Below are 13838 nucleotides of genomic sequence, written 5' to 3'. Positions count from 1 at the left end.
AAGCCATCACAAAGGCCTTGGTGTCAGCCGGGGGACAGACATCATCTTCCCTTTGATTCAACTGAACAGTAGCCCCAGATTACATTCCTTTATTTTTTCAAAAGCAATGGCAGATATGCCGACTGTTTCTGAACGCTGCTCGGCCCGGCTCAGGCTACGAGCGTGTGTGTGTGCGTGTGAATGCGGGAAGGAAGAGGCTCTGCCACTCTGTCTTACATAAGTGCCTTAGAGGATGTCAGGACGGGGATAAAAATACAGGTTCAACCAGTCCAATGTCCCTGAGTCACGCAGAGCCAGAGGTGTGTGTATGTGTGTGTTCACAGCACTGCAGATAGATGCATTTCAGTGTGTGTCCTGACACCTGCCATTTCAACACAGCACTTTAATGGCCTTATTAGCTAAGATGATAAAATGTCAGGCTTCTATTCTGATGTGTGTTTTTACTGGTAATGCTCTCCAGTTATTACCAGAGTCTTTTGATGCTAGTGCTCCCTCCTATAGATGTCGGCTCTTATTTATATGGACCTGTGACAGCTAAATCTAGGAGAAAACAACACTGGTAATCATCTTCAGGTGAAATTCAAGGAGACATAAAGGGAAGAAATTGGATTTTTTTTGCGAATACAATGCAAACTCAAATCTTTTTTACATTCTAAAGTGATTCCTTATACATATATGCAATATTTCTACTTGCACAAGACACTGAAATGTTGCACAGACATTATACATATTGACAATACAACATCCATCCAAAATATGTTATCAGCTAACACCCCTAATAGCAATTACAGTAATAATACTAATAATACGTTAAAACTTATCATTAGACCTGTTTCGCTCTACCCCTGCACACACCCTCCCTCTCACAGCACAATTTCATAGTAGCAATATGGCTATTAATGGGGGTAAAAATGGCAGTTAGTGGGCAGCAGTCTCCTTACCATCTTTGGCTGTGTCAGCAGTCCCTTCTCAGCCCAGCCCTGGAGCTGCGGCAGGTCTGCCTGACGCCACTGAGTCTCTGTCGATCCCTACGGGAGGGGGGCAGGGTCAATATTCAAACATGCCCATTTTCTCCATACCAAACAAACACTCCTGACGGTCTCCAGGCACACTAAAACACACAGGTGGCTTTGATTTGGACTCGAAAGACACAAACATTTGAATTTATTTGGGTTTTATATATAGTATAATTGAAATGGGTGCTATAAGTGCATGCAGAGAATGGGTGATATATAGAATAGCCTATTTGCTGACGAAATGGAAGTATTTTTTCACACTCCAGGCCATAGACAAATCTGTGTAGGATATAGAAACTGCAAGTTGTGAAAAACAGCGAGCCTCCTACTGTAGATTTAATATCATGGGTTTTCTGACAAATCCAGCTTCGTAAACAAGACCTTAGAGGACCAATACCGAGGCTGCCGCAATCACAGCTTGAGCCGTGGCACTAACGGGGAAAACAGCCAATTTAGGAAAAGAGGGAGACTCTGAGCGTGACCTTTCTGTTGGATGGATGGAATAGAGGAGGAGTGTAATAGGAGGCATCCAGCACTACATGATGGAGGAGACACTTCTGCATCGGAAGGGATGGAGGGGGGCTGGGGGGGAGGGGCTTGGCGTCCTCTGCAGATCTTTAAAACGTTCGTGTAAGCGCCCAGGTGTCGGGATCTAGAGAAAAATGAACTGTCAGCGGAGGAGGGAGAGGAGAGAGGGATGGGGTGGGCAGGTGGATTGCTGACAGCTCTCGGTGTAGTGTTATCTGGGGCATGGGTCTGTAATTTAAAAAAGAGCCTCATGGGATTTTTTTTTTAATCTCAAGTGCCACCTTGGTTTTAGTTTTACTGAGGACCGCAGGGTGTAACAAAACACTTTTATTGTTCTAGTGATGAAACACAAGTGTACATTCAGTTTTAAACGTGATGTGTATTTGTTCTCTAATGAAACAACATATCTGCATGAACCAGTCCAGAGCTTTAGATCCACATGCTGAATCGTTCAAAAAATAAGAAACAGGATGACACAGCCAAATGATGCATCAGAATTTTGGTGCATCATTCACAGTAAGGTTTAAAAAGCTCTCGCTGTTACTCTGGTTACAGAGGACAGATCAATGTCCGCGGGCGACAGAAGGGAGAGGACAGACTATAAATGAATTCATCTTCTGTTTTCACTGACCTTTTCTCAAAGCTCACAGGAATCAAATGTGGAATACGTAACAATGGAGAAATAGCTTTTTGTTCTCTTTCTCTCTGTCTTATTTTCTCTCTCTTCACTCTCTACATTCTTTTTGTTCAAAAAATAAAACTACTCAAACTGCTGTTGTTCATATCAATTAAACAATGTCAACAAACATTTAAATTAAATTAACATTTGTTCCTTTAAATCGTTTATCAGATACACCAGAAGTGATTAGCCACAGTTTGCAGGATGTAAGGTAAGTTAGTCTTTTAATATATTTACTTCATTACATTAACTTATCGACTCTCTCTCTTTCTCTCTCACACACACATAAAACAAAATACACACACTAAATGTAGATGCGCAGAAATATGCCGATGAGAAAGAATCACTGAAATTTTTTTTTTTTTTACTAAATACCTACCAATAGTAAATACCCCATGAAATCCAGCTGAGAGTTTTGTGGCTTTAGTCCATGTAATGTTAGCTTTGAAGCCATCTATATGCTAATGTTCTCCTAAACACTGACTAAATGACTTTTAGCAGATATATGCAATTAGAAATGTCTTTCTCTTCGTGGAAAAAGGACGGATAAGGTTGATGATATAAAATATTATAAAACAACAAAGAGCCTATTCCTGTTTTCTGTTCACGTTAACACCTGTCAGAAAATTGAGGTTTGTCTAGCGGATTCATGGGGTTTTAAAAAACTGAAGAAAATTGCATCTCATCTTAGCTTAGCATATCTTCACCATTACCTTAACCACAGTAGCCACAGCACAAAAACCAATAAAACAGAGATGTCACCTCACCCTCTGCAATCAAAAAAATCTCCCACGCTTTTCTTTTCTGCTCGCGTGATGGACAATGAATCAGCCACCTCATCCACGGCAGAACATTCTTGGTCAAACAACCCATACTTAACCCCAAACAGGAAACACACTGGACTCTGAAGCATCTCACAATCATTTCCATGCGCCTACAGCCCGTATCACACAACCTCATGGTGGATAATTGACATTACAGAGGCTCTGTTAAAACAGAGTGCCTGCCACAAAATGGAGGTCACCTTCAGCATATATATGTGAATGTATGATCTTGATGTTTTTGCCACACGCACTCATGGGGTTCAAAGCTATCTCAGGGAGGATTTCATGTTGAAATGTTCTTTCTTGCACTATAATTTCTGTTTACTCATACCGCTCATGAACATGTAGCCGAGGAATAACCTTTTCCGTCATTTTTTTATCTTCTTTTACAAAACAGCAGGAGTGAGGTAAGTAACCCTAGAAAAAAAAAAAATCCCTTAAAATTATTCTCAGTTTGAGAAATAAACAAATTTGTACTCAACAGAGTCTCTGTGCGGAGAGTACAAGTCTCCTTAATGTTCACAGAGGTCGCTGCACTTGCCCCGAGACTCCAACCCTCCTGTGCACTGAACTGCTGGAGGGGATGTGAGCTGTCAGAACCCATTCAGGTACGCAGCTTCATAAATTTCTTGTATCTTAACATCAGGTCAGTAAAGTTCTCTGTGTGTATTGATTTTTATTTTTCTCTCCCTGTGTTTTGCGTGGGCTCCCCTCCTCAGTGGGACACCTCCTCCAGAGCCCTCAGGTCAGACTGCCACTCCGGCAGATCAATCAGGGCAGTAATGTGGGACGGCATGCGCCAAGACTGCTCCGCTCTGTCACCATCGATCCGCATCTACTTTACCAAATGGATTTTTTCTTCTCCGCCCTCCCTTCCTCCTCTCATTGAGTACCTCTCTCTCCCTCTTATTCTTCCTCTGAGGGACTTCGTATAATAAATGCCTCAGTATAAAAGCAATTTTTCATTTAACTTTTGCTTGACACATTTTCTTCTTCCCTCTGTAGATGAAGTCCGGTTTTATGTTACGCCAGATCAATAGATGCTTCTAAGAAGGTTCTCCCATAATTTCTCTGGCTCTCTCCCCTGGGTGATGGTGATGGGCCTGGTTGAGCCAGGACGTTAGTGGAAAGCAGAGGACCACACCCTGATCACATTACCCCATCATTACAGCGAGCCTCATTTGATCAGTAATGAAGGCTGCTGTTCATTTGGCCCATGCCTCGTGTTCTTTCTTAGCGTCTGTTTCTCAGAGATGGGTTCCTTGCTCCCATCTAAGAGTCCAATGAATATCTCAGAGGAATTACTCTGACCTTTTGATATGCTTCCTGGGATGATTCAGGGTGACTATATAATGACAGGTCTGTAGAGTAATAGGTGAGGTTGAATACAGGCCACTACAGAAACATAAACACCTGAATGCTGAAAGCGGGGATGGCAGGGATTCGCAGATCATTGCTTGAGCAATTTTATGTTATTAAAAAATTAGTATTTTAAAGATAAATATTAAGCAGTTTGACTTTAGGTCAGCACACTGTAAATAGATTTAAAATTTAATAAGTGATTTTCTAGCTTCAGATGATCTAGCCTACAAGATATAATACAACTATAATATATAATACAATATATATATAATTTTTTTTTGTGTCCAAATTGAAATCATTTAAGCTGAAAAAAAAAAAAATCCATTTTCTCATTTAATTGCCTGGATGATGGAGAGATGATTGATTGTCTGAGGGTTTAATTGCTTGAAACCATTATCAGACATTTTAAATAATGAAAAATACATGAATACAGATTGACACATCAAGTACTAGAAATAAGGTACAAAATCTTGGTTCTATCTTCTTATAGAAATTGAATAGTTGTTCATATAAATTTCACATAAAAATCTTGTAAGAAATGAAAGGAAGGAAAAGGTGGAGATGAAAGGACTGGAAGGATGATAGGAGGAGAAAATGCGAGGGTGCATGTGGGGGACGGCAGCATCAGTGACACGTGTTTTTCCTTTGGGCTACGGGTCTGGTGAAACACCTGCGTCTCTCCCTACCCACTCTCTCCAAATCTCACAATGTTGACCTCATCAGCTGACCCCACTCTCTTTCTCTCTCGTTCTCTCTATCCACCGTCGCTCCTTTGCAGTTTCCCCGCTCTCTCTCTCTCTGGATGAATGGCTGTATTTTCTCTCAGTGCGTGGGATCTCCTTGGCCTTAAATTAACCTCTCTCGCAGATCTTCTGTGGAGACGAATTAGCGCCCAATGTGACAGTGCGGCTAATGTGTTGGTGAGGGTTCAGCGGAGTTTTCAAATAAAAAAGGAACAAAAAATTCTTCAATGCTGTGCTGATGAACTGCAATGCAAAAATGAATGTTTTCATGAAGTTACACAACTGCGGCGCATGCTGATGAAGATTAAAAACAAACAAACAACCGCAGCCATGATCATGCAAAAAAGTCAAATAGAGCTGGATTTATCGACTGTATGTGTGCTTTTTGCAAAATCCACTATCTAGTCCATGCTGCCATGGGGCCGCTGGCTCCGTTAGCCGCTGGTAGCGGCCCAGCTCGCTGCCAAGGCGAGCAGAAAATTGGTGAGCATCTTGATTCAGGGATGACACTTAAATTTGTGTGGCTCCAGTGACCAGTTCTATCCTCAGGCTCCGGATGGAAATATGAGAGAGTTTGGCCCTCTGCCTGCTCCGGCAGGACTCGCGTCCTTCAGGCAGTATGGGGCAAACGGCCTGCTGGGCTTGGCATTGCACACACACACATACACACCCAGTGGCACGCCAGTGACATGGTCCAGCCCCTGGCCATCGTTGTGATATCTACCATGGACATGAGCACTGCTTGTGACGCGGAGAGGCCTTCGCTATCAGACACAAGACACTTGTGTCATATCAAAGCAGATTTAATGGGTGAGTATTTGGTGGATGTGTCTTTAAAATCACTCACATCTGTATATAGAACCTCACTTTATGTGCAGAGTAATAATCAAAGCGAGACAGGGGACTTCTTTGGGTATGTGCATGTGTTGTCCTTGTCTGTCAACTAGCCTCGGACCACGAGCTGATTGTCAATGACAGGCTCAGAGATACACTGCCCAACCCCACATGCTCTTTCTCTTTCACATACCCTTCTGCTTACTCTATCTAACCCCTACACATATATAGATATTGTACTAGTGCCTCTCACCATTGGGGGACTTGCCATGTCTGTATGAGGAAATCTCTGAACTACACAAGGAGTGGGTGGTATGATTGAAGTATTATATCAAGGTATGAGTGATTGTCATGTAATGGTATATATAACACAATATAATCATATATTATTCCAAATGATATAATGATAGGTTGATTTAATATGATATATGTCATTAAAATATATTGAATAAAATCACGCGTAGCATCAGTTCTGGCAGGTCACGTCAGTCAAGCTTGCATCAGCTGACTCAGCTGATCCATGTCTACTTATAGGAATTCGACGCTTATCACAGCATCTCTGTATATGCCACCTTTCAGTATTATCTACAGCATTTTCGTGTTGTTCAGGAGCTTATTACCCTCCTTCATCCCCAGCTTCTTCACTCATCCACAGTCCTGACTTGGCCTTCTGATATTCCTCTATGAATCAGACGGTCACGTATCTTAATTTATGTTGTTACATTAATTTATTGTCATTCAAAATGTTAATGATATCTGTAATACAGTCATGTTGGTTCTGTTCTGTTTACCCTAACGGGGTTATCCCTGTGCTCCCTGCTCTTATCCATACTAGGCTGCATGGATGGTTGGGGAGTTCTTGACCAGAACAGAACCATACCACCAATTATATAATTACAATATTATAATTTCCAGCAAAAACTGTCAAAACTAAAACACTCAACAACGACATCCACAAGCAATCACATGCAAGACACTTTGCTGAGTAGGCTATAGATTTCCTTTTTTTAAATCAAATCCTATATATACTCCATATAATATTTACTGACTGACGCATTTGTACTATCACATAGACTGTACATCATACCACCCAGCCCTACACTATCCTGTGCACATGCAGTCTTTTCTCAGATATCTCCTCTGTCAAGGTTGTGTGTATATGTGTCTTGTCTCTCTAGTTTTTTCAAGTGTGTCTATGTGGTTTCCTTTTACTCTGTGCATGCAGTATGCAGGCTGTGTCAGCTCCAGGTGGGGTGTTGACATGGCTGTAGGTAGCTGGCAGGTGGCAGAACAGTGCCGCACCTGCGCAGGGCACAGAGAGAGTGAATGCACAGCCTCATTCCTCCGTGCCCTGGAAACTATGCATACTGTGCACTCCTGAACCTCTCCGGCTAACAAGCTGCTTTACCAACTACAAATCACATTGAGACTATATAGATGAGTTTTAAAGCTGCGCTTGGGAGCCCTTGGTGAGTATTGCAGTGAGTGTGGAGAGCTGGTAAAATGAGGATGAATGTGTTTTGTTATGCAGAGTGTGAAACCCAGCTAAAGACCTTGCACCATATATTTGTCTTTTAATTATTTCCTCTGTTTAAGCTTGTCATGCAATGTTTGCTCATTATAGAGAAACATTAAAAGCTTTACAAATAGCCTGAAAGTAGATGTGTGTGTTTGTGTGTGAGGGGAGCGAAAGGAAAGGAAGACAGTGTTCGTAAGGCAGCTAACTGCCTCTCAAGTTCCTGAGAGGATGAGGTGGGCTTCTGAACACACATAAACTGAGCTTTCCTATTCTCTCTCTCTTTTTTTACTCTAACAAACCACACACGAGCTCTGGTTAATCCAATCTCAGCCTCCTCATCTTCCTGCAGCCTTTTTCTCAAAGTCCCTTTCTCCACACTCTCTTTTTTCCAAAACATCATCTCTTATTTGCACATTTCCTTTCCAACACAACACACAATTCTTCCATCATTCTCTCTTCCCATTCCCCTGTGATCTTTTGTTTTCCCTTACCTTCTACATGTTTTTTTAAAAACATTTTTTCTTCACCAGCATTGGACTTCTCTTCGCACCAACAAACACACCTGATTTTCTGCCTTTTTTTTTTGTTTCTACAGGGAAGAACTACAGTCCGGAAGAACGACAGGGATACAAAATCCAATCCTATAAATGGGAAGCGTGATGACTGTTCCAATATATTAACTAATATTTTAAAATACACATGCACTAATATTCCAATTCTGGCTGATACAACAAGCTGATAAGTATTTTTATGTTATAGCTGATAACCGAAAAATTTCCAGAATTAAACTGTATACTATTTTGTCTAAATAAATACTCAACCATTTTGAATAATAAATGAAATTGGCATCACAACATCATAATTTACAGTATGAAAAATAGATTTTCATTTAGAGATTTACTAAGATTTACATTTAACAGTGTTATTAAATTTGTTTTAATTAAATTATGAGTGAGGGAAAAGGTAATCAATGTAAAAATTGTTTTTACTATTTAGTCATATATAGGCATATCTTATTCAGAATCAAACATTAAATTATTTGTCTACTATACACTCTAAAAAATGCTGGGTTAAAAACAACCCAAGTTAGGTTGACAATGGGCAAACCCAGCATTTGGGTTAAATATTTGCCCAACCTGCTGGGTAGTTTTATTTAACTCAACTATTGTTTAAAAATTACTGTATTGCTCAGTTAAAATGAACTCAAAATAGGTTTGCCCAGCACGTTGAGCAAACATTTAACCCAAATGCTGGGCTTGTCCATTTTCAAACCAACAGCGTTTTACATAAAGTGTACATTATGATGTTTTAATGAATTTTAAGCATTCAAAATGTTAGACGGAGCTTTATTGTAAGCGTTGCTGTTCTAAGAATACAGACAAAAGATTGTATATATTTATATTCATGGCCATTGCATTTTTTCTCAGCCAAATAAATTATATCTATATTGGCCAAAATATCTGTACCAATACATTTCTATCTTTAACCCTACAAAACTCGCATCTGGTAGAGAAACATCTCTATGCATGAAGTCAGTTTAGTTATTGATTAAGTTCTGTGCTTCAGCTCATAAAAGAAAGAAGCAGCAAGACAGAATAGTAACCCCACAGCATCTTCTTTAATAAGAGAACGCTGAGGTAATTGATAAAAGATTGACTGAATTACTAACTAGCACAGGCAGCTAATAAATAGCACCAATCTCAATATGAGAGACAACGAGGTGAATGAAATTCAATCTGTTAACCTCTTCATATATGTCAGGCCTATAATGTAGTCATATAGGCTCCAAAATGCAGATTAATGGATGTCATTTACAAGAGGGCATTTCTTTCCCCCGCTCTTCTGCAACTATAGTGAAGCGATAGACTTTACTGTCATCTTGTTTTACAAAACAGCAATGACCTAAACACTGTGTCAACACATCTCCAGGATGTCCTTTTTTCTTTGGAGGTGGGGATATAAAGAATGGCATTATGAGGGAGAGAGCAACCTAATGTGTTCCATTGCAGCTGGTTAGATAAAACCTCTGCAGAATATCAACGAAAGCAGCAAATGTGGCATGCATTCAAAAGAGCAGATTAATCTTCCAATGCCGGGGTACATTGTAATTGAAATTGCCTACAGGGGACCATCTATGCTCATATATAATGTGCTAGAAAATATAGGGTTATCCTCATAGAATCCATCAGAATCAGAGTTCAGAGATGATTGTGCGGGGAATAGTGTTTTTCCTTTCTTTCTTTCTTTTGCATTTTGGATTGTGCTTAGAATATTTACCAGTGTTTGTCTGATGTGCTTTTACTAACCATGGTTTCCTGATTGCAGGTTGATGGAGGCCTAATGGAATAAATGCCTGGCTTCTCGGAAGGAAAAAAAAGGCAGGGTGTGTTTGTGTAAGGAAAGACATTTGCTCCCGGACAAGACAGCAACTTCTGCTAAAGGTCTGCTCTCACCTCTAATCAACCTAACTCCTCTTGACAGCGAGATAACAATATCCACAACCCGAGCGGATCTACAGGGGCAAGATTTCACGCGAAGCAATCCCTTCGTGAAATGCCAACGGCAGTATCTATGGTTACTGTTGTGGGGAAGATGGTTTTTGTGGACCACCCCATTTGCCCTTTCTCAGTCGGGGTCCATTGCGGGAGCTACCGTGCCTCATACGCTCCATAACCCCTTACTGCTGTGACCTTTGACCCTGATATTCAGAGAACAGAACTATCTTTGACATTTATATCCATGTTCCCTTTCTCGTCTCATTTCTTCTCCTCATTGTATCCCCCTTTTCACCCACGGGAAACAAGTACGAATAAAATCTCTCCTCAAGTGTGCTCTTTTGAATGCCATACCAGCCATCATTATGCAATTTTTTAAAAAGCATCAGTCGTTTTTTGTCATAAAACTATGCATTGTAAATGTTTTAGAGGTTTCGATTTCCATGTGATTGTGTGAGGCGAGCTGTTGTAATGTGAATGACCTTGAGATGTCCTTTAGCGTCACGGGAGGCAGGTCAGTTAATTGGCTAATAGGCAGGAGAGAAAAGCTACTGCGTTTGCAATAGTGGGAGCAAAGACTCGCCTGCTGCTGCTGTCTTTTCCTGGGGTGCAAAATGTAGATCAGAGAAATGTGCAGTTTGTGCACAGTCTCGAGAGAGCCTGCCACTCAAATCCGAACGTCTGTATGAATACCAAAACACACAGGCGGAGAGTGAGAGAGAGGGAGGGGGAGAGAGGAGAAGAAATGAAACAAAGAAAGTGGGATGGATGAAGAGGGAGGTCGGAAGCTAGAATGATAGGGGATGAGAGCCAGCTTGAAAGAAATGGGTGTAATGCGCTTCTTTTACCTTTCTCTATTCTCTGTTGTGATCAACTCTAACCAACAATCACTGTTTGTGATCGAGACTTTGCTAAGTATATATATATATATATATATATATATATATATATATATATATATATATATATATATATATATATATACATACATATACACAATGTGTATCTGGAGAGGCATCTGTCAGTTTGCCAGGACGAGCGGTGTGTTGTGTTGGTAAGCAGGTTGTGTGTGCTGTGTATATTCGGCTGATTATCGTCTGTCTGTGCGTGGCACTTTGAATTTGCGCCAGAGGAATTATTATGCTTGCGCTTGTGAAGCCTGCTCTCTCCCTCTCTCCTTCTTTCTCTCTACTCGGCTTTCTGCAAGGAAAATGAGGATGAATCAAACTGAGAAATCACTGTGGACGCCTATTAAAATTTAAACCTGAACGTTTTGTTGTTATTCATGTATATTTAGCTTTGACATAATAAAAGGCCTCTTTGCGAAAGCATATTATTAAGATTATATTAGATTATTATTCATAGCACATTGTTTAATCTTACCTGAGCCTTATTAATGCATTCTTTTACATAAAGGCCATACAATTTTTACCCAAATTTTATTTAAGGTGTTGCTATATCAAGCATCAGAAGAATTACTGGCGAAAAGAGAGCAATTTCGGTAGTGTTTTAAGTATCAACTTTTTCTCAGATATTTCTCTTGAAGATTATTTATAAAAAATAAAGTACTGAGCAATGAAGTTAATGTTAGCAATATAGCACCAATGATTTTATCCTGGAATAATTTGATCAGAAACGTTTAAACATTTCAACTTTTGATTGCACACTTTGGTATCTTGGCACAACATGTGACATTTTCTTTTGAAACGCACTTTTCTCAGAATGAGAAGTAGGTGACTTAAAGTTTGCCATCTAGGGGAAACAACTGACATGTTAAAGAGATCTCATTTGCGATATCTCTTACCTATGGGCAGATTTTATAAGAGCATTTCATTGAACTGGTCAATCTTAATTCGAGCTCAAATTTACATGCACAATTTCCAAGGGTTTTCTTCATAGGCTTGCTCGATTCTCATTTAAACACTAAGGGCAAAACTCTCCCAGAAGTGATCACAAAAATGGAATGTGATGAAAGCTCACATTAGCTACTGAAATCTTCTCTGAGTTATTTAAGTCTGAATGTGAGACTTGTCTAATAAGCGCATTCTGACTTCACCTGTCAGTGCGCTCTATCCTCCCTAGAGCTGGATGTTCAGTTACCTCAGTAACTCTCAAGGCATTTTCTCTAATCAGTTGGCAGAGTGAGACTCATTCAGTAATTACATTCAGAGGTTACATTTGTGTTCTAAATCTGTCAGAGCTGTTGAAAACGATTAAGTATTAGGATACTTTTTCAAATCGGAATGAAGAGCATAGCAAATAGATTACAGAGTGTTGTTTACTCTTTTAACGATGCCATGTCGGAATAGCAACGAGAACATAAAGACTTAAAAATGGCATCTGGCATGGATTCTAATTATAAAACTATACAGCAAAGGCTACACTTGTCTTTAATGTTATTTAGCAGATATATAAAAGACTCGGGGCTATTCTGTTGTCCTTTAATCTTAAATGTAGTGTGTTAAATCAAATGGATGAGAAAATAATTCTATTTTGTGTGGTTGTTCTTTCCACGATTGAGAAATTATATCACAGTATCCCATCTTGTATCCCAGGTTATCTGATCTAATCTCAGTCAATTGTTGTGTCTTTATGAGTCCATTTACTGCCATTATAATAATTTTATCATCTGGCACATCCTCTGATTATAAAGACATTAAATATTAAAGAAACAATCATTCTTGGACCAAATTGTCCATTTTTTTTTGACAATTTCTTACATCAAAAAAACTGTTAAAAGCTATTCAACCCAATTTGGTTCAAGATGAATATCTTCTAAAGTAGACAAAAAGTTCCAATAACAGAATTAATGTCTTTATACAGAAAAGCAATACTGAAAGTGCTATGTGCCTGAAATATTGAAACTGAAACTTGCACAATGAACCATGTTTAAAAAACTCACTCAGGTGGAAGCTCTACGGCGCCACCATCTGAGGGCTCGTTGCAAAAGCACGCCGAGCCAGTCAGTTAGATTGATGCTGCTGTTCTCCTGCAGCGGGAACCATGAGGGATGGATGCAGTGGTGTCACATGCTCACAGAGCCCCCAAGTCTTCTCGGCCAGAGGGGGGCAACCTGAGCCTCTACTCTAACTCTCAGAAAAGTCAAGTGGCCCACTTTGACACTCAGCTGTCATCTGTAGTCACGCTGTGTGCAGAGGGGTGCAAACTCTTCCACCCAGCCATCACACATCCTGGGGCACTTTTCCCACCCCTGCTGCCCAGATTTCAGCATCTCGGCAGCTCGTCTCTTATTCTCCTCGCTATCTCTTTCTCTCTCAGTTGTCCACCTGCGCCCTCATCCACCCCTTTTTAATATTCAGTCCAGCTTTAGCCTTATTAGCATTGATATGCAACCTTGGATTCGGACAACAAAGGAGAAAGCCCTAAAGCAGAGTAGTAAGGCTGCTTGGAGGAGGGAGTGAAATTATGAGGAAGGATAGAGGTGAAAGAAGAGGAGAAGCTGTGCCTACGTGGCCATAGTTCTGTGTAATGGCCATTAGGATCGCATGAAGCAGGGACGTCAGCACTGCGGAGGAGGAGGAGAAATGTATAGGCCTATGTGGAAGCTCTTTCCCCTTAACTTCCTCCCTCCCACACCTTATTTCCTCTCTCACTATAAGCATTGTGGACAAGCCCCCTCACTGCCCAAATATTTTTCTGCCTGTGTTTCGCACAAAAGAAAGGGAGGCAGGAGGTAAGACAGGGATTCACTGTTGGGAATCACTCTCTTTTCAATTAGCATTTTGATTGCATGTTAAAGCCCACACACAAACAGTCAAACATTTGCCTGAAAAATGAATAATGCTGCCCACATTTGAATCTGAATGGCACGCCACTC

The 13838-nt window shown here is 40.4% G+C and overlaps 1 protein-coding gene across 10 annotated transcripts in view; it reads right to left on the bottom strand.

Moving 5' to 3' along the window:
• The window catches only part of elavl4 (ELAV like neuron-specific RNA binding protein 4), an 83919-nt gene that overhangs the window by 49880 nt on the left and 20201 nt on the right, over window positions 1-13838 (bottom strand). For 9 of the 10 annotated variants that reach the window (XM_048208987.1, XM_048208988.1, XM_048208992.1 and 6 more), the window contains one exon: window positions 942-1028. The exons of the other annotated variant lie outside the window; for it this stretch is intronic. In XM_048208987.1, coding sequence (XP_048064944.1) covers window positions 942-1028 — 87 coding nt within the window. The remainder of the gene's footprint in view (window positions 1-941; window positions 1029-13838) is intronic. 10 annotated transcript variants of the gene reach the window in all.

Source organism: Megalobrama amblycephala, linkage group LG12, assembly GCF_018812025.1.
Source record: "Megalobrama amblycephala isolate DHTTF-2021 linkage group LG12, ASM1881202v1, whole genome shotgun sequence".
NCBI classification, from domain to species: Eukaryota; Metazoa; Chordata; class Actinopteri; order Cypriniformes; family Xenocyprididae; genus Megalobrama; species Megalobrama amblycephala.
The sequence above is the reverse complement of the archived record's forward strand: the minus strand, read 5'-3'. Positions and strand labels throughout refer to the sequence as shown.